Genomic DNA, 27587 nt, shown 5'->3' with positions numbered 1-27587 from the left:
CCACCATTTGTTTTAGATCAACTGTAGCAAAACTGAATGAAAGACATTTTTGATGTGCAACTCACTGAACATAGGTTGTGTACTTGTACTCAAGAATTTGAAGAGGTGTAACTTTTTTTGTATTTGGGACAGATTACAAAAATCTACAAAACAACAAAGTTACAATGCACAAATAATTTTGCCAAAATATCTTTGGACCAATTGGAGCAAAAGAAGATGAATGCAAGAAGTTTTAGATGTCCAACTTGTAGAACACAATTTGTGTACTTATTTCTGTGCTTACAATTTGAACAGGTGTAAAACAAAATATGCGCTTGTGATTTTTTTTAACAAAAAAAAAAAAAAACTTAGAATGTACCTCTCTCTACAACTTCAAATTCACACTTACAATGCACAAATAGTTTTGAAACAATAACCTTCATACCCATCCCTCTATACCATACTAATGTTCAGCGCATATCTGATTGTTTTGTTTTAACGTGCACAGCCCTGTTTTCTGAATCATTATCTTGATTCCACTGCAGCATGATCAGTAGCTGTCTGTTTTCATGTCAGCCCGGGCTGCACGAGAAAAAAAGAGGGAACTCATTACTGTTGTTTATTCATTTTAAAATGCAGAAAAAGACTAAAAGGATTGTATAATAAATGATTATTGACACTCAGTATTCCTCATTACAATAAGATAGACACCAAAGCAATAGAGTTTATAATACAACTTGATTTTTGTATTTGCCTCCCATGCAGGTTACCTCTGAAGTTCAAGTCTGTACATTTTTTTTTTTACACAAACACCATTTCACCTAATGAAAAGCAGAGATGTCTCAACAAAGGTTAAGATTGTGTAGCAGATGAATTATGTTGTATGACTTTAAGTATGGGTGAAGGAGTTTGAATTTTAAGGCTTTAACATGAACTCTAACAGGGATATCTCATGACAACATATATAACAAAAATGTAAATGTCTCAAAATTTATTTACTTTTTCTTCTTTTTCTGCTTTTTTCTGTAAAAAAAAAAACATTTTATAGCAGTCTTAGGATCTGAGGTTGTTGTTTTTATTAGTGTCTTTTTCTTCCTTGTCTGAGGAGTTGGTGGCCACCGGAGGAAGCCCAGGAAATGAGGCTGAGCTGGCTCCTCTGCACACTTGCCCTACATCTACTCATAAGGAAGAGTAGGCCATTATGCAGTCTGTCATTTGACACCCTAGTGTCATCATTTGCAGTAGCTTTAGCCCTCTGAAAAATCTTCTTGTTTTGAAAACCTTTCTTGTGAAAATACTCTTCCATACTTGTTTCCTTGGGATTTCCTTTATGGAACCTCGTGCAGAAACTCCTGAAACCTTCTGTTATCACTCTTTACCTCTGACTTTGCAAAAACTAACTCCCTGGTGCTCTCTTAACTCTTTCAACTACAGAAAACCATAACTTCTTTGCTCCTTCAAAGTTCCACTTCTAATGCTTGTCCTTTGTGCAATCCCGTTTTCAAGATTCCCAGCAAGGCTTTTAGGGTAGTCCTTAGCAATATTAGTCAACCGTATCAGTAAACCTGCTGATTTTATTATCCTAGTATCATATCTTGAATGAGGGTTGGCTTAAGTCAAAAGAATTCTGAACGGAGTCTTGTCTATCTATGTTAAGAGAGAAAAAACAACTTTAAACAGAGGTGGTGGACTCAGATTCCAGCTTCCAAAAACTTACAATTCAGTTATACAGATGATCCCTTCACGATATCACCACACCCCCCACCCCATCACAGAGGAACTAAGTACCTCCCTCACCAGCCGGTGAAGAATACCTCCTTAACGACCTACCCTTAACAATCATAGAAAAGCCATAAAAAAGCCTACGGTGTTTAATTTTAATGCAATTTTGATTAATTTGCAAAATGGATGCTGAGCTGATTGTGGGTTCGAAGGAAGCTATGTCATATTGGCGAAGGGGCAAATGGCAGTGACAGCAAAAAGGTTAAAAATGTTCAGCAGCTCTGAGGTTTGGTATGATTAATGGGAGGCATGGTATCAGAATCAGAATCAGAATCAGAATCAAGTTTATTGCCAAGTAGGTTTGCACTTACAAGGAATTTGACTTGGTGTTGTTGGTGCAGACAAAAAACAAAACAAAATAGCATAATAAGATAGAATATATATAAAATATATATATATATATATATACACAGAAGCTATGATGGAATGTAAGACCACAATGTTTGTGGTGGGCAGATGGTCGCTCTGTTTCGCAGGGGTTTTATCTAGAATTGAACACAGATTAAAAATACCAGAAGAATAACTATGTATTCTTAGAATCAGTCCTAAAATCCCTCTTAAAAGTGGACACTGAGAAACAAAGTTCCACATTAAAAGCTGGACTTAGAAGTTATTTATCCACTGACTCACACTTTTAGCAAAGTGTTGTGCAAAATCTTAAGTTTGACTCTCAGAGCGGGTTCCAACAGGACCTGGTCCAGTAAATGGTATTTTATACGATCTTACTTGTCCATTGAAATGTCCAATTGCTGAATGGAGTTGTTTATTGATGGCTGTGAAGGCCTAGCATTATCTCCACAATTGCACAACCTAAATATTGCAATAAAATTTAGTAGAACTATTGAAACCCCTAACTAAAAAATCTCTCAACATCATTAAAAAGTTACTTAGCAATAGAACTGCCTAGAGTAATTCTTACCTACTATCATTTTCAAATGCTTAAACCTAAATCATGACTTTTCCTACAATGTATTTATTAATTATTCAGTAAATTTTGGTTATAGATATATACATATTTATGTATGACTACACCTGGAACCACAGAGGGAGTATTTTTTACCCCCTCACATAAATTGCCATACAGTGTTGTAATTTTTCACGCCATGCCCCTCTCGCCAATCCTGGTTGCTTAACAACGGTCAAAGCTTGTGACATCTTCGGACTTTAAAGGGGTCATAGAATGCAAAACCGAGTTTCCATTGTCACGAATAAATAACAATAGTTCAGTGGGTGAAATGGATGTACAGAGAAGTTCAAACCCCATCGACACCTCCTTTCTCTGCAAATCTCACAATTCAAAACTTCCACCATAAAATGGGCGAATTCAAACGAAGCACCGATTTGACGTCTATTCGGAGATGTTGTCTTATTTGGTTCTGGCCTGTACTTTTGTCTCTACCTCTCTCTCTAAATTGACATACAAACCAGCCCACTGGTTCACTGGCAAGGCAAGGGAAGACAAATTATTTGTATAGCACAATTCAGTAAGAAGACAATTTCAAAGTGCTTTACATGATTAAAATATAGAAAAATAAAATAAAAAAGAATCAAAGCAAGTAGGAAAAAAAATTAATAAAATAAAAAATGCAGAAACAAATAAGAACATTAAAAAAACTTGGACTAAAGAAAATAAAAAAGTTGAACTAATGATGTTTTAGTTGAATTGCTTAACTAGAAAAGTCGAAGGCAATCCTAAACAAAAGTGTTTTTATTCTTGATTTAAAGGAACTCAGGCTTTCCGCATTTTTACAGTTTTCTGGAAGTTTGTTCCAGATAAGTGGAGCATAGGAACTAAATGCTGCTTCTCCATGTTTAGTTCTGGTTCTAGGTATGCAGAGCAGGCTGGAGCCAGAAGACCTGAGTGGTCTGGAGGGTTGATACACTGATAGCAAGTCTGTGATGTATTTAGGTGCTAAGCCATTCAGAGATTTATAGACTAACAGAAGTATTTTAAAGTCTATTCTCTGAGATACAGGGAGCCAGTGGAAGGACTTTAGAACTGGGGTGATGTGCTCTACTTTCGTAGTCTTAGTGAGGACACGGGCAGCAGCGTTCTGGATCAGCTGCAGCTGTCTGATCCACTTTTTAGGCAGACCTGTGAAAACACTGTTGCAGTAATCAATTCAACTAAAAATAAACGCATGGATTAGTTTTTCTAGATCATGCTGAGACATTAGTCCTGGAAACGTTCTTCAGGTGATAGAAAGCCGACCTTGTTGTTGTTTTTTATTAACTGAGTGCGAGGGAGTATGTAGATATTGAATAGGAGGGGACCCAGGATGGACCCTGGGGAAACCCCACATGTGATTTTTGTCATCTCTGATGTAAAGTTGCCTACTGACACAAAAAAGTCCCTGTCCTTTAAGTAGGACATAAACCAGTTGAGAGCTGTACCAGAGAGGCCGACCCAGTTTTCCAGGCGCTCTAACAGAATGGAGTGATCAACAGTATCGAATGCTGCACTGAGGTCCAATAGTAGCAGCACTGTGGTTCTTCTGCCGTCTGTATTTATACGGATGTCATTAAACACCTTGATAAGGGCGGTCTCTGTACTGTGGTGAGCACGGAAACCTGATTGGAATACGTCAAAGCGGCTGGTCATACTTAAGAAAGTGTGTAATTGTTGAAACACAGCTTTTTCACTGGCCCAAGAACATGAATAGAGGTTGTGAAGATGTCAGACATTAGTTTAGCATAAAGTTGGGTTTCCTTCTACAACAATTACAAAGCAGGCAGTTTCTCTATTGAAAATGGCGTAAATGCAGTGTTCCAGGCTGCACGTAGAAAGGGGGAAATTTGTCACTGTCTTCACAAGGATCAGAAGACTCGAAAAGCATGGATTATTTTTGTGTATCAGAACATCCCTGCAAAGTTTGATACTCAGCTGTTCATTTGCTCTAAGCATTTTACCGAAGACAGCTTTCAATATCCTGACAGTTCAAAGCAGAATTTGCTAAACTTCTTTTATTGAAACAAGGGGCAGTTCCGACTGTTAGGCTCTCACAACCGCACCCTGACTGGACCGGAACAGGCATTCGAACCGAGCCATCAGCCCCGGGGCTGGTCCGGGTCCGGAGCGACCGAACCCGACCCGGTGACGGTATGCTTCTGCATTACCATGTTTCCCCCCCGACTTTCTTCTACAGAAGTGCGTATTACAAGGATATGGGAAATTTCTGTTCACAGAATCCCCTTCATATAGTCCAGAGGGGGGTTACATCTTATCCAGTGCACCAATATTAACATACCCTGGATCAAAAAAAGGAAAAATTAGTCAGTCTGTTCCAAAGTTTCTTTTATGTCATGTGCACAGTTCTCATTGAGTTGCAAAGTGTATCTTTCCTAAGATTTTTTGGCAAATTATATCTATATAGGACCATGCTTATTGAACCCACCCAAACCTGTTAACTGTTAAAAAATTAACATCCAGCTCTCCCATCTTTCTGGCCATGATTTACTTAATGTACTTAATGAAGATAAATTGTGCCTTCATCAGTAGTGGATTAGAGATATACAGTTAAGTTCATAAGTGGGCCAATTCAATACAGTTTGGTTCAGGTAGATATTGAATGATGCAGAAAATAACAATCTTATTGTACAATTTATTTATGATTCTTTATAATAATAAATAAGTGCCATAGAATATTTATATTTAAATAAATAATTGCCCGAAATAATTTTTTTTGCTCGCGTGCTTTGCGCTCCCACTTTAGTTGGTGCCCTATTGCTCCCCCGTATAGTAGTGGGTCAGCTGACGCCCCTGGCAGCACCGTGCCGCATACATGCACACTCCATCATTATTCACCTTCACTATACATGGATACTCTTTAGTATATTCTGCTGTAAAATGCGGTTCTGTAAAAGAGTAAACTTAAACTTATTGGCTTATTTTTTCTGACTGATCCAATCAGCGCGCGCTCTGACGACCAGTCTCCTGGATCGAAGGTCGTTCTCACTGCGCTCTAAGACATTGGCACAAGCATTACGTCATATAAATGGGGCATGTATGCCTAATGATTAGTAGTGTCAAGTTTTAGACAAAGTAGGAAATATTCTGTCTTTTTTTTTTTTAAGAAATACAGCTTTGAATAATATCTGGCTTAAAAATGTACAGCCATAAATGTGCATTTACAGCAACTTTTTAACGCTAATGACACTTTTCGCCAGCAGATGGCTCTAGTGGAACAGGAAATTGATTTCTGCTGTTATTTCATTTTCTTTTTTTAATGCTCCGCTGAACTTCAGGGTGTTTTGCCACGGCCTCTGGTGTAATTATATATATTTATATTTTTTTTGTGCAAGGATTAAAACCCTAATCTACCTTTACCTTTATATAAAGGTAGACAAGGGCCGTTCATTTACAAAGGTAAAATGACTGTAAGAAAAGCTTTGGTTGCTTTGATCGCTGCTCTATGCGGTAAGTTTAAAACAAACACACAACAAAAAGTTTAAATTAGAAAAATAAAAACTTCGACATTGTTTTTGAAATGCTATATCCTGTGTAGTAGCAAACATAAGGAATTACTTCTCAAACATATTGAGGGAACATTTATGGCAAATGTATTCCCATTTGGAATGCTTCAGCCATTTTCTTCTGTTTCAGTCCATACTTTTTACTGTCCTAATGTTGCTCAAACAAGAGAAAACCTAAAAAATATCCCTATAAACTCAATATTTATTAGATTGAAGTTCATAAAAATGCCCTGATGACAAAAGACAGAAACGTAAAAAAAAAAAAAGATCACTCAACATAACACTCAAATCAGGATTACTTTCGGTTAAACTATTTAAATATACCACATGACAGGTAAGCAAAACTTGCTGATCTTGTTAAATATGTATTCATAAAAGATTAAAAGGAAAAGTTTCTATTGCAATAACATTGTGTGGCTCATCTCAACCCCTGCGTAAATCTCTTCAACTTAAAGGATTTAATGTTCTCAGAAATTTTTTTTTTTTTGTTTTGTTTTTTTAGAATTGTGTTGCCCTACTTCTTAAACTTAGTATGTGATATTATGTCTCATTATTAAAACTGATCTAACAGTGTCTTTGAGGGAAAATGGTGTCATTGTCATGATTTTATCAAGAGCTTGGACCCACAAGCAGAGAATCCAAACAGAGAGACCAGGGAAAAGTTTAACAGGTTTATTTAGTATAATCAGACCAGCCCAGTGCTGCTCTGAACACTGTCAAACCTGAACTGGAAAGTGAGGGGAAGACACTGCGGGTAGTTCATGCTCAGTGGGAAATAAGATTCTTTGACTTGAAGAGGAGGAATAGGTTGCAGACTCACTTTTCCAGAAAAAGGCATCTTTATTTGAATCCAGTCTGTGTGTAATGTTCCAGTGATTGTCTTGTTTGAACTTGGGCGGACAGGGCTTACCCAGATTGCGGTTGTTCCTTGGTGAACGGAGAAGCTGACAGTTTATACTGGTGGGGGCATTTACCCCAATCAACTGAGAGATCTTTGAAAAATAAGATGCTAATATTCAAAATTATCCTTTTGGTTGTAGTTTCTTTAAAGTTCTATAATTAGTAGTTTTATTTATATTTTGGATAATATAAACATTTCTGAGTACTAAAGACACCCAAAGTATCAACCCGATAACGTTAACCCTATCGTTAAGCAAAGTAAAACAGTATTATATCTAGATTTTATTTTTTTTGGAGACATGGTTTTAAACAAGATGAAAATGTTGTGTTTGATCTATTTTTTGATTGATATTTGTACAAGACAATTCAAGGCGTTTCCTCATGAACAAAACATAAAAAAAGATTTAGAGAAAAGTAGATTGCAGTGGTGAGATAGAGTCAGGTATAGAAAAGTTGGACAGCAACCTATTGAGTAATTATGTTTTGTCTATTGCTCTTTGAAAAGAAAATTCAGGGGCATAGTGTGCTTTTCGATGTTATGTGGCCAGAAGATTTACTGCTAGTTGCTCATGACATGACCGCATTGTTTCATACCTTGTAAAATGTATAGATTTAGTCAACATCACCTTGAAATGTATAGTCATTAGACTGCTTTTAACATTTATTTCATGGTTATTTTTCAATGTGTATTGTGTTTTACAGTCCCTCATGTCTTGTCTCCTGAAGAAGATAAAATAGAGGGACCCCTAACTGAAACCAGTAAGTAAAAATCTTCACCATTTTAATTTGCTGTTTATATTTTAAAGCAGATGACTGACATAGTTAGTCAGTTCTCAGAAGCTAGGCCCCGGGATGTTTAAGTAAAAAAGGCTAATGTTACACCAGGTGCATATACAGAGTGCTCATCCAAAGTCAGGGTGTCAGCATAATCCTATCGTATTTCTATAAACAGATATATTTTTATTCCTGATATTAAAGAAGCAATAGTTGTTCACATTTGTTATTCTTTCAGCACTGAAAATGGTTTGATTGGTCTTATAAGTAAAACATTTTGTCCTTTTTCACTTATTATTCCCTAAATCTTGCTGTTGAAGTCATTTAAAATTCTTAAAGAAATAATTCTAATAAGAGTAATAACATAAAAGCTCAATTGAGAAGCTACCATGACTAACAAATAATACTGAAAAATGATGACTTGGGGGTTCACTTAATGTGTAAATAGGAAAACACATCCAGATTGTACCAAAGGTTTAACCAAATTATGTACACTATATATGCACAATTATTAGGCAAGTTGTAGTCAGCGTGCTTGCCTGTAGTTATTCCAAAGGAAAATCAAATAAAGTTGCAAAAGCAATATTGTTTGAAAATAATTACAATTTAGAAATTTGAGTTGGGGCTGTGAGCAATGATTAAAAGATATTACAAAGTAATAGGTTTAGGTAGGATCAGCAACTTCATCTTCATGATGACAACTACTGTTGTTATCATGAAGATGAAGTTGAAGTTGTTCCTTATTCTGATTACATAAGTTATTGTCTACCCTCAGGATAGAAGGACCATTTCACTCAATAAAACAAAACGTTTTTTCTGAACAGGATAACCAACTATCCCTTTAAGGTTTCCTTAATTTTCTCTTGGTCTCATTACATATTAAACATAGATATCCAAAACTTCTGATGTGAAGTTATTTGTTGTGTGTGTTTTATAACTTTACTGGTGAAAATATAGATAATAAAGTAAACGAAGAGCAGTATACAAAGGAACCCAACAATGAGTTTGAGGGGACCTGCAGTTTGTAATTGAAGTATAGCGTCTTGAAGTGTAACTTCTTTTGTGACATCTGGTATTTGTATTAAAATGGCAACATCCTGTAACTGTATTAAGGTGCCTCTGAAACTGTCAAGGCGCAGTATTTAATGCAGAAAGACAGTCAGATATCTAAAAAAATGTTGGATCTGCAGTGAGCAGCTAGGGCATCTAAGGCAGGAACCTCTAATCTTAAAGTTCAGTCCATGCCCAAAGGATATGTAGGTAGATTTCGACCGGTCTGCTGTCAGCAAGACGTGGCAGGTGCTGCCTAGAGATTTCCAGACACTGTAGTCCCGGAGGTCAGAAAACAAGCAGGAGATCTGGGCAGAAGAACAAAAACAAGATAACACTAAGGGCAGAGCCAAAACTGGTGTCGAGGACATACATGCTCAGGATTCAGAACCAGGAGATCAGAAGTCTGAAGAGGTTCCAAAGGTTAATCCAGGATGGTGACAGGAATCAGTTGCAAGTTCAGTAAACAGGTAGAATCCAGCAGGAATCCGTAGATGGGTCAGGCAAACAGATCAGAATGGGAACAGGCAGGCTCAGTGGGTGAGAGGAGGAACAGGTCAGGATCAGTTAATCAGAAGCACTAAGGTAATACTCTGACCACTGGCTCAAGAATAATCTGGCACTGACGACTGGTTAGAGGGCTGGTTAAATAGAGGCTGGGGCAGGTGGATAAGATGAACGGTGATGAGAAAATGGGCGGAATGAGTAATCCAGCCAGTTATCAGCCAGTTATCAGTGCCAAGATCATGACAAAAAACAGGTTTACTTCATCTGCAGTTAAAATATGTTTTTTTTTGTGTAAGCTGGAGGGATTACCACAAGCTACACAAAACAGAACCCTCAATGTACCACTATCTATTCTATTTAATATTATAATCATTGCAACATGGTCATATGAACTTAGTCTCATGCAGTTTTCTTCAACACCTGATATTTGCACTTTGCATGCAATCAAAGACATTCGCCTTTATGTATTCTCTAATCTGTGTCGATCTTTCATAACATCACATAAAATGATAATAAAAAAATGAAATTTTTAATTAACTTCATCATATCTCTACCCATCTTGGATGATATCCTATTCATATTTCCTTTATTTTAATGTTACTTTCTCTTTTCAGGTCAAAACAATGAAAAAAACTGCCGAATCATTTTAAAAAACTTTAAGAAGAGTGAGCCAGTAAGAAGAAAGATTGGAGAAAATGTGACTCTCAATTGCACCAGACAAAGTACCCTAGATAAGGATGATATTGTGGAGTGGTCTACACCCAGTGAAGAAGATTTCCTTTTTCTAAGGGAGAGGGGGAAAAATACGAACATTTGTAAGGACGGATTCTGTCTTGCTGCACCTCCTGGAAAAGATGTGTTTTTCAGCATCTCAAATGTCCATAAAACAGATGAAGGAAGTCACTGTTGCTGTATTAAAAAACCACGAAGTGAGGCTGAATGCATCAACATCACTTTGACTGGTAAGTACTTAGAACAAAAGATTTATGCTTCTCCTAAATAAGACATGAAATGTTTATCTATCACATAAAAATCATATCCTGAATCTGAATGACCTAAAGGGGGCTGTTTCAACACTGTGATATAACACTATTCTTTTCACAAAGGTTTACCCACATGTTTGTAGTATTAGTTTTCTACGCAAATTCTACTGAAAAATTTTTTAGAAAAAATACATCATATATGTGTTTAACTCAGCAATAGTTATGCTAATTCCTATGTGGTATCTTAGGTCAAAGATTTCTCATCATGTTGTGAAAAAAAAGCTGAGAAAACTGTTTTATGTCTTGTTTATTTTCTCTGTTGCAATTTTTAAGCTGTTTTCGTTCATTCTCTAATCGGGCTAACACCAATCACTGAATATTTTCTACTTTAAAGATTCACTTGCAGCAATAACAACTATTAAAAATGTTGTGGTGGACTCATGATCAAAGTGTAGAGGATAGATCGGAAATAAATGTAACTTTTTCTGTTTTGTGTAAAAAAAAATATGTATATATGTATGAAAGTTTAATTGTTGTTCCCTTTCATTTTGTTTTACAGTTTTAGAAGATGAATCCTCAACAACTCAAGGTCAGATCAGTTTGTTAGGACCGATATAGTAGTAAAGTTTTTACATATCATACTAGTTTTTTGCTAACCTTTATCGCACATTTTTTAATAAACTCAGAATATGAAAATATAAAATGGTAACATTTCAGAGATTGCTTTGTTATGTAACATCAATAATATGTCTTAATATCGTTTGTTGTTTTCCAATGTTGTTTCAAATTAGATCCACATGCTCATAAGGGGATTTCACCACCTGACCCCACAAAAACAACACCCCCGAATGGTAACTGCTGTAATCTTTTAAAGAGGCTTAAAATAATCTTTACACTGTAAATTGTATTTTTAATATAATTTGATGATTAAGAAAAATAATAAAATGTCAAGTTCTTATTGACTGGCTGTAACTCAGTACATTTTTCTGTGTTTCAGATCGGACAATGAAAGACAAGAATAGATATATCATTGTTGGTTTTATTTTTAGCCTATTTTTATTAGTTATTTTTCTTATTGCGATTGGAATCTGTATTTCCAGAGAAAGGGTAAGTATTAAAGTAATCATATAAAAGTAATTTAGATGTACACTATATTGCCAAAAGTATTTGCTCACCCATCCAAATTATTGGAATCAGGTGTTCCAATCACTTCCATGGCCACAGGTGTATAAATTCAAGCACCTAGGCATGCAGACTGTTTTTACAAACATTTGTGAAAGAATGGGTCGCTCTCAGGAGCTCAGTGAATTCCAGCGTGGAACTGTGATAGGATGCCACCTGTGCAACAAATCCAGTCGTGAAATTTCCTCGCTCCTAAATATTCCACAGTCAACTGTCAGCTGTATTATAAGAAAATGGAAGTGTTTGGGAACGACAGCAACTCAGCCACGAAGTGGTAGGCCACGTAAACTGACGGAGCGGGGTCAGCGGATGCTGACGCGCATAGTGCGAAGAGGTCGCCAACTTTCTGCAGAGTCAATCACTACAGACCTCCAAACTTCATGTGGCCTTCAGATTAGCTCAAGAACAGTGCGCAGAGAGCTTCATGGAATGGGTTTCCATGGTCGAGCAGCTGCATCCAAGCCATACATCACCAAGTGCAATGCAAAGCGTCGGATGCGGTGGTGTAAAGCACGCCGCCACTGGACTCTAGAGCAGTGGAGACGCGTTCTCTGGAGTGACGAATCGCGCTTCTCCATCTGGCAATCTGATGGACGGGTCTGGGTTTGGCGGTTGCCAGGAGAACGGTACTTGTCTGACTGCATTGTGCCAAGTGTAAAGTTTGGTGGAGGGGGGATTATGGTGTGGGGTTGTTTTTCAGGAGCTGGGCTTGGCCCCTTAGTTCCAGTGAAAGGAACTCTGAATGCTTCAGCATACCAAGACATTTTGGACAATTCCATGCTCCCAACTTTGTGGGAACAGTTTGGAGCTGGCCCCTTCCTCTTCCAACATGACTGTGCACCAGTGCACAAAGCAAGGTCCATAAAGACATGGATGACAGAGTCTGGTGTGGATGAACTTGACTGGCCTGCACAGAGTCCTGACCTCAACCCGATAGAACACCTTTGGGATGAATTAGAGCGGAGACTGAGAGCCAGGCCTTCTCGTCCAACATCAGTGTGCGACCTCACAAATGCGCTTCTGGAAGAATGGTCAAAAATTCCCATAAACACACTCCTAAACCTTGTGGACAGCCTTCCCAGAAGAGTTGAAGCTGTTCTAGCTGCAAAGGGTGGACCGACGTCATATTGAACCCTATGGATTAGGAACGGGATGTCACTTAAGCTCATATGTGAGTCAAGGCAGGTGAGCAAATACTTTTGGCAATATAGTGTATCTCTAGCATCATTTTACTACCCTTAACCTACAGTAAATACCTATTTCATCTAATTTTTACTGTGGTAATGTGCTAAAATACCTACAGATTAATTTTGTCTAAGTAACCTAGCACCATATTTACCAAAGGTTTTTTTGTCTGTAAATCAGAGACAAGAGCCAGAAGGAACAGTGAACCAATTACTGTAACAGAATCAATCCCACTGAATGCACCAAAAGAACCCAGACAAAGAAGGACTACTCCTCCTGCAAGTGAAGAGGTATAAAACACTAACACTACTACTTCTGCCTCTGAACGTCTGATGGACCTGAGTGAACCAGACACCTGAGATTTTAGGAGCCCTACCAAGATTATTCGTGAAATTGGATGAATTGTTTCAAATCCCCCAAACCACAAATTTCCATGGATTTATAACCTTGTTTTATTTTTTTTTGTTTTTATCATGTTTGATAAAACACACAAATTAAGCTTAGGAATTTTCAAAGAAGTTCAATACAGAAACAGGAAAATGATTTTCTTTTAAAGTGTTTTGTTTTACAGGGACAATGAAATTATTGCAACATAAAATTATTGTTTTACACATGTTTTAGTAAAACATCTTTAATTTGCAGTAAATTGAATTGGTTCATTAGTAGAACAATATATAAATTCAATTTAATGTATTTTTGAAAAGTAAAATTGTTCGTCTCATTCTGTCTTCCTATGGTCAGATTTTATCTTTACCAAACCATGTTTTGCCTTCCAATTAAAATAAAAACGTAGTTCTTTAAAAGTAGATTTTAGTTACAGTCTGCAAATTATTCCTCATTTTAAAATTAAAGCCTGTGGAGACAGAAACTCCAAGAATATGGATACTGAAGATTTACTTTTTTTGTTTTGTAAAGGAAGTTTTTGATGTTGATATGCAAAACAAGCAATGTCTTTTATTTCCATAATAATAATAATAATAAACTACTCTTTATGAGGTATATATTTTCTTTTCATATAAATTGAGGTTTTATTGAATATTTTTTCTGCTGAAGTGAGCACCATTTTATTGGATACAATAAAATGGTGAAAGCAGCTAAGCTAATAAGTTTTCTTCCTGAAATTATTTTGAAATGGTTTGGGTCTATGTATTTTTTTCAATATGCAGTAAATTGGGTTTGAATTGGCGGATTCAAATTATATTTTTCCGTAAATCAACTTAGAAGAGGTTTTCAGTGTTAGACAATTCACATGGGGTGAGAACAGCAGGCACGCAAAGTTATTTTCCTTCAACTACAGTTACTTTTGCAGACTTTAGATGTCAGCTTTACTCTTTAGCTGATGTTTAGAAACTATAAGCGGATCTAAGTACTAACCAAAGTGCTTCAAAATTCCACATCTGCAGAGGATGTTGGAGATATTTCAACTCCTTACCTGTCACCCTAAAAACTGCCAAATACACCTTACAAAAAGCGTAGAAAACTTTATGTGATGCTTGTTTTACACTGATTAGAAGAGGTACAAAATTAAACTTTGTGTTTTTGTGAAGGCAACACATAGATTTTTTTTCACTCTATCCAAATTGTTATAATGGTAACTACTGTAGTTTTTAGTAAAGGGAAATGGAACAACAGATAGATTTTGAAACACCTAGCTGGTGCAGCTTGAACACATCACCAGTAAGGGAACCCAGGTGTAAAGAAGCTTCTATAAAATCATGCAAAACTGGTGTCTTTACACTTTCCGCTGGGTGTCGATGAGGACAAAAACTGAAGATGGAATTTCCCTTTAATATTTAAAGAGCTGTTTGAGCAGTTATACAACATGAAAAAGATGTGGCGATTGTAGAAGAAGATGTGGTCTAAAATTACAACAGAAATAGACCTTATCAGTTTACCTGATTAATACTTTTTCAGGAATGACATCTGCTGCTGTAAACTCACTTCACATGCTAATTAACTGCCAAATAGCTAATGGGAATGGCTTACCAACCAGACATCCCAAGTTCCAAAAACTGATTTTAGGGAGATTATCATCCAATCCCCTGGAGATTTCCTGGAGATTATTTTACCTCTGCAGTTTTTATAAAGTGGCGAAAAGGCTCACCAGCAGGTGGCATCCTTACTCCATTCAGGGTTCCACTCAGTTTCAAAATAACAGCACAAATAGTGCTCAACACCATTCAGCAATGTGAATAATAAGCAGGAGCCTTTCTAACACATCATAGGGTGTTTCGGGTCTTTGACACCCTCGCCTGGGTGACCAGCATGTTCATTGCTGGGGCAAACAACACTACTGACATGGTGCAACCAGTGATAATGCCCTTCTCTAGGCAGTGCCACTTAGATGCTGTTGTTCCGGAGGTGAATCTCAAGCAGAAACTACTGTTGTAGTCCCTTATGAGTTCGGTGATCTTCTCAGGGACATGGTATGTTGTCAGAGCTTTTGACACAACCTTTTGTTGAATAGATCTGTAGGCATTGGCCTTGTCAAGCCAGAGGACTGCATGTCTCAATCATGTCTCAAATTCATAAATATTCTGCAGGGCATCAGCGTTATTTTTTTTGGTCTCTTTCTTTCCCTAGAATTGCACTGCTTAAGGTGGCTGCAAGTTGGAGTGGATCTGCAACTTTGATTCAGAGGTTCTTTTTTATGAGAACTGTGGTTCCTTGATGGATCACTTCCTTGGGGAGTGTTGGCCTAGTGGTTAGGGCAGTGCGCTTGTGCTGTCATTTCAAAATGTTGCAGCATGCCTTTTCACTCGCACACCCAAGTATGAGCAGATCTCCTCCATTTTAGCCTCATTTCAACGGCTCCCCATATATTTCAGAATTAATTTCAACATTATTTTATATGCTTTAAAATCCCATATTGATCTTGCCCCAGTGTACCTTTCTGAGCTTCCAAATCTTTATACATCCTGAGCCAGCTTAGATATCAGCTCAGAGGGGATCACGCTTTCGCCTTTAGAGCTCCATAGCTCCTGGCCTTGTCTGATGTGCTGACTTGCCTCAGGCCTCTTCTCTGACTATTTTTAAATCTCTTGTCAAAACAATCTTTTTTGCTTTGGTTTTTAACTCTCAGCAAGACAATGGGCTCTATTTCATTTTACTTTATGGTTTTATTTATATTATCATTTAACCAATTGTATTGATTTGATTGTGTGAATGTTATGTTTACACATGTTTAAGCTGTTTTGTTTTTTTATCTGTACCTTTTTTATGTTTGATTTTTTTCTGTAAAACACTTCGGTTTTATCACTGCTTAACAAATAAAATGTTGGATGCTGTTCAAATAGAAGGATTTTGTTTGGTATTTCTTTCCTTTTTATTTGTTATAATGCGTAACCAGGGCTTTTTATTTCTTATTTAAGCACTCCAAAGCAGGTCTCTAAAGCTAAAATAATACTTAACTACTTCAGCAAGAGCAAGCTGCATTTTAAGGGAAGCATCTAGGATGTAGAGCAGGGGCAAGGAGGGTGATTTTTCATTTATCATTATGGGCAATTTGAGATCGTGTGACAGCCAAATGTAGTTCAGCCTGGTGAGATTCACAGAGAAATGCTGCTAGAAGGAAAAGTTAGAGATTAATGAAAAAAGCTATTTTGCGCTCGGGCCCCGGAAGAAATCTTTAATTGTATGAGCAACCTAGGAAAAGGGTTAGAGTAGCGCTTTTATTAGAAAACATGCATTTAAAGTAAGTGTAAGAAATTGATTACACAAAGCAGAAGAAGCCCTGCTTGTTTTAAGTTCACAGAGAAGCATCAAAACAAGCACTGACATGAAGCTTTCTGTTGAATGATTCTAATATTTTACTGTGTACTTGATTGGTGTTTTTAGGTATTCTGTGGCCCATTAGTTCTGAAGATTTAGGATGTAAAGGACTTTGAATTGCCTTGCCATTCAAATGTGCTATATAAATAAATGTTTTTTACTTAACATATTTAATTTACAGAATGTGATGCATTGTGTCTCTCACATGGAGAGGATATCAGTGCAATGACTCAGTGTGTGACGGATTACATAAACTTCTGTATAGATAACACCATCCCCACCAGAAAAGTGAAAAGGCCTCCCACACAATAAACCTTTGATCACCAGTGATTGAAAGAAACTTTTATACAAGAGAAAAAACCCTCAAAAAGAGAGACGGAATCAACGTGGAGTATACAGAAGCAACTTAAGGTCAAGATAAAAGAAGCAAGGAGGCATACAGGAAGAGGCTGGAAAGAAAGGTTCAGCAGAACAATATCAGATATAGACTTGTGGTCAGGGATGAAGAAGATCACACGCTTCAAGCAGAAGGATGATAAGAAAGATGGAAGTCTGGACAGAAGTTCCATGTATACTCAGGCAGTTTTTTTTGTTGTTTGAAACCAAAATGAAACAAAAAAAAGCACCAGTATTTTAATCTTTTGTTTACCGAACCCTCCAATGGACTGGCGACATGTGCAGGCTGTATATATAAGTGTCAAAAAACGGGACAGATGGACTCAGTATTCAAGGTGAGACAGCACTAGGAAAGTTAGTTTTATTAAGAGAAAAACTAACAGACAGGCTGTGGAACTATGAACGCAGCAACTGCAGGGGCAGGCGCAACCCATCACTGATTCTGTAGAGAGAAACACAGGTGTGTGACCACGATCATCTGACAGGAGATGATTATCAGAGTGTTTCACTTACCTGGTTTAACAGTTCAGTCTATCTCTGCATGGAGGGCAGGTTTGATCGGACGGAGTGCCAAACAGGATCCAGTGCAGAGCTGTCCAGGGTGTCCCCGATCAGAGCAGCAAACACAGGGAGCTGACAGGAGACCGATGCAGGTCTGAACTGAACAGTTCTGAGATCCAGGAGTCCTCAGCTCAATCTGGAGTTCAGATCCACACAGGAACAAACAGAAATTGGGTTCCAGGAATCCACAGAGTGTTCAGGCAGGTTCATTGTTCAGAGTCAAACAGATCCAGAAGCGTTCCCACACAGACACGCAGAGAAGCAGACAGACAGGCTCAGTGATTGAAGGAACAGAGAAAAGACGTTGTGCCAGGACTTCTGCAGGACTTTAAACTCTACTCCTCCCAGGAGCTAGGCTTCTTAAATACAGGCTTCTTCATAAAACAAGGAAACAGGAAACAAGACTCACCCCCAGAAAAAAATAAAATTAATAATATTTTCCGAATTGTTTAACTTAACCCAACATTTTAAATACTTAATAACATTTATCCTCATAATTTCTAATTTATCTTTAAGTCATCGTCACTCTGCAAGTTTCTGATGATCCTATTGGTTTTCCCCATCATGCTTTCCACCATTTCCCATGTTAAATCTCTAAATTCAAGATACTTTTCTGCAGCTTTCACTATTATTCTGATTATTTTGGTTTTTCTCATTGTCTGAGCACTACAATTGATCACTTCTACCATGAAAAGAACAAAATCTTTATTTTTTACAATCAATGAATCTATTTCAATTTTGGGACACTGCTCCAGAGGTTTTGAACTTACCATGTGCTGACCTGTTGGTTTGGGTTTTTCTGACTGGGATGGGATCCTTTTTGCAGCTTCAGCATGTTATTCCGAGCTTAAATTTCACTTTTTAATTTCCTCAGACCTTTTACTCCCTTCACACCCGCGATATGCAGAAGGAAGTTCTCCACCACAGTTACAGCATTGGATTTTAACTTCTTTCCCACATTTTTTCGTGCTCTCCAGCATACCTTCCACATCGCTGTTTTCCTTTACATACTGCTGCTATATGTCCAAATTTTTGGCATTTGAAGCATCTCGGAGGTGGAGGATTGTAATTTTGACATTGTAGCTCATGTAACTAATGAAAACCTTACTAGGTTTCTTTAAATTTGATCAACAATGATAAGCTGTCACACCTTTCTCAATTTCTTGTTGTTTTTGACCATTTCACTTCTTTTACTTTTGCACCACTTATGTTTCTAGAATCTCTTTTTCTGTCATAATCGGTTTAAGTGATCTGACCCACATGCAGAGAACCACTCAGAGACCAAGGGTAAAAGTTTACCAGGTTTATTGAATGTTGATGAAACACAGAAGTAGGAGCTGGAACTCAGTAGACTGGAACCGGAAAGTCTGAAGGAGAAGTCACAGTGATCAGTTCAGAGAACGTAGCAAAATTGAATGAGGCTTGAATATAACTGGAGAATATAGCTTTTCAGTTATTTTTAGAGGCACTCCTCCAATGACTCCCCTGCTAATCCTTTTGTTCTCCACCAAGCCGCGCTGAACTCTTTTCCTCTCAATCTTGTTAATAGGAATGGCTTTTCCTTGTTGGGCACTGTCTCAGTTGATTAACAGGTCTCCACTATAGAGTATAGTTTATTTATGGATTTTGTTAACTGGACCGGATTCCAATCTGTAAAAGAGTCTGCCTGATTAACTAGTTTGAATATGACTTCGTAATCATTTTGTTTACCTGTGGAATGTATAGATTGTTCATCACTTGACTGTTCTGAACTGGTCTCCCCTTTAATTGATCTCAGCTTTTTCCACTTTTTCTCATTTTTTGACTCTACTCTCTTCCAATCTTCTTCGTTTTCACTATTTCCTTCTTCCCACAAGAATCACTTCCTGTTTCCTCGTTACTCATGACCCAGGACATTCTCCACAAGTGACTTAGAAACACACGCCAGGCATCACCTCGCTTCCCTGTGTCTCTCTGCCATCTGGCACCAATCGCTTGGACTGATATGAATATAAACGACCTGACGCAGGTGGATGAGGTGAGTGATAATTAGAAAACTCGAAAGAGTTAGGCAGGTGAGTGAAATGAACAATTAAGCCATCCGGGCAGATCATGACAAAAATATGAGGGTAAGGACTTTAAATGGATTAAAATAGAAGCTGTCATTATTTATTTAAATATAAAATAAATATGATGAGCTCCATCAGTCAGTTAACTCCTCAACTCAACTCAAGCTCTATTTATAAAGCTCATGTAAAACAACCGGGGTTGACCAAAGTGCTGTACAGGAATCACACAGGAACATAAGATAAAAACTGAGGCTTAATTAGAACATCACTTGAGTCCTGAAAATGAGTCTTATGGTAGTGTGGAACAATTAGTTAATTCTAAGGGTAACACTTTACATAAAGTACACAAAATTTAATGTTACACAAGTCTTAATGTATATTACAACAAAACATTAACAAATCTGATAAAACGTTAACAATAGATAGAACTGGACAATGATCTGCAATGCATTTGCTTCACCTGCTTTACAGCTGCTGAACGCACTAATGCATCCAAAAAGGATGCATTATTGAATTGAAAAAGCTTCTTGGATGGGAAACGAAACATCTTCAAACTTGGAAACAAAGTCCAGTGGATTGTTTTTATTTTCTTTTTTTGGAATCCACAAAGGAGTCTTGAAAAATGCCGATACAAGAAAAAAAACAACTCAAAAATCTGCCTGAAAGAACGGCTGGCCAACGTTTGCCTTATCTTAGCTCTGCATTTTATAGAAATTCTAATGTTTTGTAGAAGTTGTAATGTTTTTGCTGTAATGTTTGTTGATTTAAGAGATTATTTTGGTACTTATTTTTTGCTTGGCACTAGAGACCACGGTTGGAGAAACTTCCCAGCATAATACTGTTCCACTTAAGAAACTTGATTTGGTCAGATATGTTTAAAAAAATACAGTATAGACGTAGAAGGGTTAGAAAAATGATGCGCCGTGAATAAATGTCCTGACCGGCAGAGAAATTTTGACATCTCAGGGTATACAGAGAGTGGAGATGTATCAAGGATGTTGGAAAACAATAAAAGTAGAAAAGTTCATGGATGTATTTAAAAAGGATGTTTAGAGGGCTGGTGTGACAGAGGAGGATGAGAGGTAGAAGGTTCGATACAGGCAGAGGATTTTTGGCTTAAAATTAACCTAGGCTCTAACAATGGTTTTTTTAATAAACAATATTTCCGTTAGTTATCTAAGTATTTTGGCTTTTCTCTTCTTTGACATTAACAACAGATCTGGCATCCTGTATTTTATTTTTACAATACAAACACTTTAAAACAAACACACAAAAACAGTTTTATACATGTTGAACAGCTATTCTTTATTAATTAAGTAATTTATTAATTAAGTTCAAGGTTTTCAAGATGTGAAGTTTGACATAAGTTTCAGTCACATAGCTTACGACAATACTTATTTCAGAGATAAGGTAAAAAATGAGAAAATTATCAATTATTACTCTTAAAGGTGATTGTGTTTGAATTCCAGAATACAGTAGCAGGAAAAACAGCAGGTATTGATGTCTGAAGTCAACAGCTTTATTTCCTTCAAACCGTTTATCATTAATAGCCTGCACATACCAACTAAAACATAGTCCTCTTTGTTGTTTGCAGAAAGTGTAGGTGTATCAATCATTCATTTTAGGTTGCCATGGGTTCCGACCCCAATTCTGCTTACTTGTGGGTGAACCGTTCTTGCCTTCTGAGAAAAGACACTCACAAACCTTAATTTCAACAAACTAACCACAGCTGACCTACAGAGCTTTAAAGACCTAAATAAGCACACCATTAAATTTGATGTATGTCAGTTTATTAAACTCCAATTTCTATCAAAAATAAAAAACAAATATAATAGAGGAGAATAAAGCAAATAGAAAATCATTCTCAGACTTACAATAAAAGTCCATAGAGACAAACAAAGTAGGAGCCAAACAAAAAGCTGGTGTCAGCATGTTGTAATCAAAACCACAAACACCTTTTTTTTTTTCCCCAAACACAGACAAACTTCCTCCTCACAATCATCTCACATATTATGTATCTAGAATATGCTTCAGCATAAAGCAAACTCTTACTTGGATTAAGATCATTTTCCTCCAACATTGAAATCTGATCACAATATATAAAAACATTTACTTGAGCACCAAAGAAATCCTAATATTTTTCTGTACATCAGAATCTCTGAATCTATATCAGACAGAGACCCCTTTCTCCTTGGTCAACGGGCGCTGGAAATGACTCACACAATCCTTTCCATGATCACATCAACATTTTCCCTCCTGTCTGCAATAATCTGAGCAGCTGTGGAGAAAAAGAAAAGATGTTACAAAAATTTGTTGAAAATTCAATTCAATTAGATACATATATATCTATATATTTTCGTTGTATCTTGTCATGTCTCGCCAGGCATCCCTTACGCCAAGCATGCATGCAGCGACAGTGGAGAGGAAAAACTCCCTTTTAACAAGAAGAAACCTCCAGCAGAATAAAAGTAAACACTCTAAAACAAGATGTTCAGGATAGAGACTCAGAAGAGTACCCTTACCTCTCTTCCTGTCCCTATATATGAGCCCGAGTAGGATGGTGGACATTAGGTAAGGTATTCCTACAACCAAGTGACACAAAAGTCTGGAAGCAGGGATTGAAACTGAGGTTGTGGGTGGAGCTGAGGAAGAGAGTGTCACAGGTTCTGTAGATAAACACAAGAAAAATTTTTAAAATGCAAATTTTAACACTGGTGTTTTCAATAAAAGTATTTTTGTTTATCAAAGTTCAACTTTATGTATAAAATATTGTCATATGTTTCCTCTCACCATTGAAATCAACATGTCAATGAAGAGGTAAATAAGGTCAATGACCAAAGCAATGCGTAACCAGGTGCGATAAAAAGCATCATATGCAGAGGTATAAAGCCACTACTTGACTAAAGAAGTGGAGGCATATTCCTTAGAATGATAAATCCCACATCTTCATCTGGCAATCTGATGGAGGAGTTTGCAGTTTTGGTAAACATAAGAACAATGCTGGTCTAAAGTTTGCTGGAGGAGATGTTGTATTTAAGAAGCAGGGCCTGGACTTTTAGGGGCATTTTCTACCGCCTCCGCTTGGCCAGGTTCTACTCTACTACGCCAATTTTCAAACCTTTCCATTGCCGTTTTTTCAGTGCATTTATTGGCTTTTGTTGGCCCTCTGATCATAGCTAATCCTAAACACAAAAAAAACACCATAACCAATCAGAAAAAACAATCAAACAATGTAATTGTAGGACAATTTGTGGGGTACAGTAGAGCCTGTGGTAAAATGGCATATATTCCCTATAAATAAACAACAGAAAATGTTGTAAATTAGCATACCTAAATACAGTATTTTGAAAATCCCAGGCTCCCAATTTTATGGGAGCAGTTTGGAGATGGCCAATATCCTTTCAGACATGAATACAAAGTTCATTAACATATGGATTGGTGAGATAGTTGAGAATGACCTTGGTTGGGCTCCAAAGAACACAGTCTTCATTCGAACACATATGGAATAAAATAGGGTGGGATCTGATATAAGCCATGTAATCAAACATCTGTGACCTCATGTACCTCTAGAAAAATTGTTAAAAATACCCAGAAACATGCTTCTAAACCTTTTTGACAGCCATCCTATGAGACTTAAAGCTGTTATGTTATTTTATTATTAACTTAATTTCCTTATTCTACTTTTATTTTTCTTCTATTTTATTATCTAATTCATGTAACATTGCAAAAAAACAAAAATAATCCTTTTTTCTTAAAATCAGTGTATTTTTTCTTGAAATAAGGATTGAAGTGAGACACTTTGCCAATGGAACAAGAGAATTTACACTTTAAACAAGAAATTTTTTTCATTTTAAGAGTAAAAATACTAATTCCATTGGCAAATCATCTTATTAACCTGCTCAAACTAAGGGAAAATACACTTAATTTTAGACATTTTTACTCATTTTGAGATCGTTTTTGCAGTGAAAACATTTTGAATTGTCCGTGTACTGAATTATGCTATACAAATAAACTTGCCTTGCCTTGCCTTATAGCTACAGAGGGGGGCCTAGCAATATTGAGGCTATTAGAATAAGAAAGGAATGCCACTTCAAGTTCATATGTGAGTTAAGGTGAGTGAACCCTTTTGTCAATAGAGCATCAAAAGGCAGACTCCAAAACTTAAACTCAATAAGGCAATCTTATACCTTTGTACTTGGTATTTGCATAAATATAATGAATATAAAGTATTTTCCTCACTGAGTTGAATCTCTTGATTGTTCCAGTCCCCCAAAACTGTCAGCCAGCTGCCTTCTGATTCTCCAAGCCCCGAGGCGCTGCAGGTGTAGAGTCCCTCATCTGATCTGGAAGCACTGACAATGATCATCTCTCCTGAAGTTTTACTCCTGATTATGTGGCCATCTTTATAGAAGTTGTACTCATGGCCGGAAGAGTTTTTCTCAGCTTTACAGCGCAGAACCACAGCAGCTCCCTCTGACACCGGCATCACAGGACTCTCCAGAATCACTGTACGGTCTTTGGAAAAAGAAAAAGAAAAAAAAGCTCTTTAAATATTTTAGTCTAGTTTTAGGATTTACTGCCAAACACAATGGGTTGATGAAGTTTTCAGTTTCAAAGTACAGAGTGGATCTATTCATTATTCAAGACAACATGGACACTTGGGTTAGACACGCAAAGATTGTCAACGATTCAGTGGTCCGATTTTGGTTATTTTGTTGTATTAGTAAATCCGTTTTTTTCACATCTGTATAATATTCCTCTAACTGAGCTTTAAATTTATATAAACATGCTAATTATTTATGATTTAAACGACAGCAAATCTTGTTTTGTTCTACTGCTGCTATTTACAAAATCTTTCTTCTCCTGTTCCTATGTGTCAATGATCCACTAAGAAACAACGAGTCTGTTTAAGAACTGATGTCATCCATGGGATGTCTAAACTAGAATCTCAAAATGACAGAACCTTCTCAACAGTGGCAATACTGGAAAAAGTAGATCTGCACATAGTCTGAAACTAGATAATTCATTTATGTGGACTGGCTTTTAGCACATATTGGACCATTTGTTTTTTTTTTAAAGCTATAGTCCTTTCGACTCTTATTTTGTTGTTTTTCTATTTTGTCATTATTTTTCATTTTTTATTCTACTTCTACTTTACTTTCTAAAACTAACAGAAAAAAATACTTAAGTGCAAAGTTTGTAAAAAATTTTAACCACCTTAATAATGCAGTGAATTATTTATTTTATATTTGTTGCAGGGTGTACCACCCCCTCCCCTATAGCTCTGGAAAATTAAGGAAAAGCTTATCAAAACTGAAAAGCCCACTGACCCCACCATCATAGATTTTCTGTACCAGTTATGGTGATGTTGACCACATTGCTTTGTTCCTGTCGATCCGACTCGCACCAGTAGACCCCTGTGTCTGTTGGGTAGGTGTTTCCAATGATGCAGCTGAAGCCTGAAGAGGCGAATCCCCAGCCTGAGGAGCAGAGCCTGACCCCGCTATCAGAAGTATTCCTCTTTACCTTCCAGTCAGTGGAGTTCAAAGGATCCTCACAGCTTAAGGAGATGGATTCATAGCGGAAGAATTGGGACCGATCAGGGCTGACCTTCAGACAGGCTGGGAGGAGGAAAGGATGGTTCAAATGAAGCAAAAGAGAGCAAAGAATATTAGGGAAAAAGAGAAAAGAAATAGAAAATTAACCAGAATGAAAATCCATTACAATTGACTGAAAATTACACGAAGTACTGATGGAGGTAAAGAGTAAATACAACAAAATTATAAGAGAAAGATTATTTAATTAAAAGGTTTAAATAAAGTACAGCTTTATGAGTTTCAATTTAACAGGAAATTTAAAGAGGAAGTGGCATAGAAAGGGTGAGCGTGTCCTCCAAACAAATAAAATCAAAGTACGTGGAATTAAAAACCTACATTTTCAATACATGATAGGCCATCCTCACACGACTTAAAAGGAATATTAAAGGCTACGTCAGATAATAATTCAACCCTAAAACAAGTACATGAAAAGATATATGTAGATATTTAACATTTAATAAATCTAAAGAGTAGTTTTGAACGGATATTGCTGTGTTTATACTCACTCAGCATCAGACACAGCGGTGTTACCAGCATCCTGTCCAACCGTCGAATGACTGAAAAACCCTCTGCTCTTTTCACTTCCTTTGTGAAAAACAAAGACCCTGCTGGTTTTTCAGAGACTGTAAAGTGTCCAAACTGTTCTCTTTAGATGAAATGTAGAAAACTATTTTAAAAACTAGTAAAGTGATAGCAAACAGTTTTCAGTTGCAGCAGCACACATTTGAAAACAGTTTAACAGTGTTAATTGATCAAAATATGTAAAGCAGATTTATGTTTGGCTGTAAAGTAAGTGGGTCCCAAATGGAAATGTTAATTTGGCTATGTTCTACTTTTACCTCTACTCGATACAAAATATGTCATATATGTTAAAAAATATCTACTGCAACCGGGCTGAAAGTTGGACTCCATTTGAGATTGTCTGTGGAATTCTACATGAATCCCTTGCAGTCAGCCCAACTGTGGGGAAGTAAATCGGCCCCATGCTTTTAAATACTTTAATTCCTGCCATTTGTGCAGGAAAATTCCCCTCAGATTAGTCAGACAATCTTTACCAAAAGTCTTCTTATTCAACCCTCTTCTAAACAAGCTGTTTTGGATTTCCCCTTTGGATGCCCCTGTCCTCCTGAAAGCTGCCCCCGACAACCAACAATCCTGACAACCATTCAGAGTTCATAAAAATAGCCCAGGAGCACAAAATAAAACATTAGATGAAGGCCATAGCTTTACAGATAGGACGCTACAGACTGCTCTGTACAGCGTATTTCCCCTGATGACATCATAAAGCTTGATCTTCAAACAGCACATTTTGCGCACAGGAGGAGAAATGATGCGAGAGATGTGAAAGGAGTTCATTTGTAAACCTCATAAACAAGGAAACTGAAGCCTGACTGGTATAAAATGTTTATAAAGTTAATTCTGCATAATATAGGGCCTTTAAGTTTTTCAAGTTAAGTACTTACATGGTATATATACCAAGTGAGTACTTACCTTGCAAGCTAGAAGAATTGTTGCGAGAATGTGTTTGTGAAATCAGAAACTCCCCAAAATACATCTTGTCAGAAGCCAAAAGATGCATTAACCTCAAAATACAGAAATATTTAGAACCAATGAAATGCAGTAACATGCTGACGTCAACCAAAAACGCCAGGTTGAAGCAAAACAAACATGGTTGCATCGATGGATATGGGTATGACACTTCCCCTCCTTGCCTGCTGGTGACGCCTGTGCATGGGAGCCTCCCTGCCGTCACTCTGCCCCCGGGTAGCTGTGGCTACATCGTAGCTTGCTACCATTAGTGCAGGGATGACAGAATGTTATGTAAAGTTTTTAAACAATCCTTTTAAGTACAGGTTATACTTTTTTGATGATAAAATTAAACTACTCAAATATATTTTTCCCTCTAATTTCCAAGGTCCTGTTGGTACCTGGTCACTTAGACATCAGATAATATTAAAAAGGATCAGGAACACAGCTGGACTGCCAGATAGAACCAATAATAAGTGAAGCTTGAGTTGTGATCAGCACATCTGTTGCTCATCTGATAACATTTTTTACACTTACTGTATTTAAGAAATGACCTATGCTGGCGCAAGTCTGTGCATCTAACATAATGTAAAATTATTCTAATTCTGGAGAAACCAAACCTATAGGTTTATTGTTGTCCTGTAAATATTACATTTATAACCTTAGATTGTACAGTAAAAATGTTAACAACCAATCAAACTCTGGACATTATTCTTACAGTAGGATAACTATAGAACTTTAGCAAATTAAATTATCAAATTTTTTTTAATCCTAGAGCCAAATTTTAAACATTTCCAGAACTTTTAGTTGATCTGTGCTAAGATCATCAAATTAACCTTTTTTTTTTAAATGATTGTCATTCTAAATGGAGA

General features: G+C 36.9%; 1 protein-coding gene across 1 annotated transcript; it reads right to left on the bottom strand.

Moving 5' to 3' along the window:
• Positions 1-20900: 20900 nt before the first annotated feature.
• Positions 20901-27275, bottom strand: LOC119798682 (Fc receptor-like protein 5). The gene is made up of 5 exons (XM_038308251.1): positions 25695-27275; positions 24946-25212; positions 23831-24106; positions 22114-22257; positions 20901-21869 (listed from the first exon to the last, which is right to left on the bottom strand). The coding sequence occupies exons 1-5, from the start codon at positions 25723-25725 to the stop codon at positions 21808-21810; spliced, it is 780 nt and encodes a 259-aa protein (XP_038164179.1). The 5' UTR covers positions 25726-27275; the 3' UTR covers positions 20901-21807.
• Positions 27276-27587: the final 312 nt, after the last annotated feature.

The sequence above is a fragment of the Cyprinodon tularosa genome, unplaced genomic scaffold, assembly GCF_016077235.1.
Source record: "Cyprinodon tularosa strain WSP-4 unplaced genomic scaffold, ASM1607723v1 ctg633, whole genome shotgun sequence".
NCBI classification, from domain to species: Eukaryota; Metazoa; Chordata; class Actinopteri; order Cyprinodontiformes; family Cyprinodontidae; genus Cyprinodon; species Cyprinodon tularosa.
This window is presented reverse-complemented; position numbering and strand designations above follow the sequence as displayed.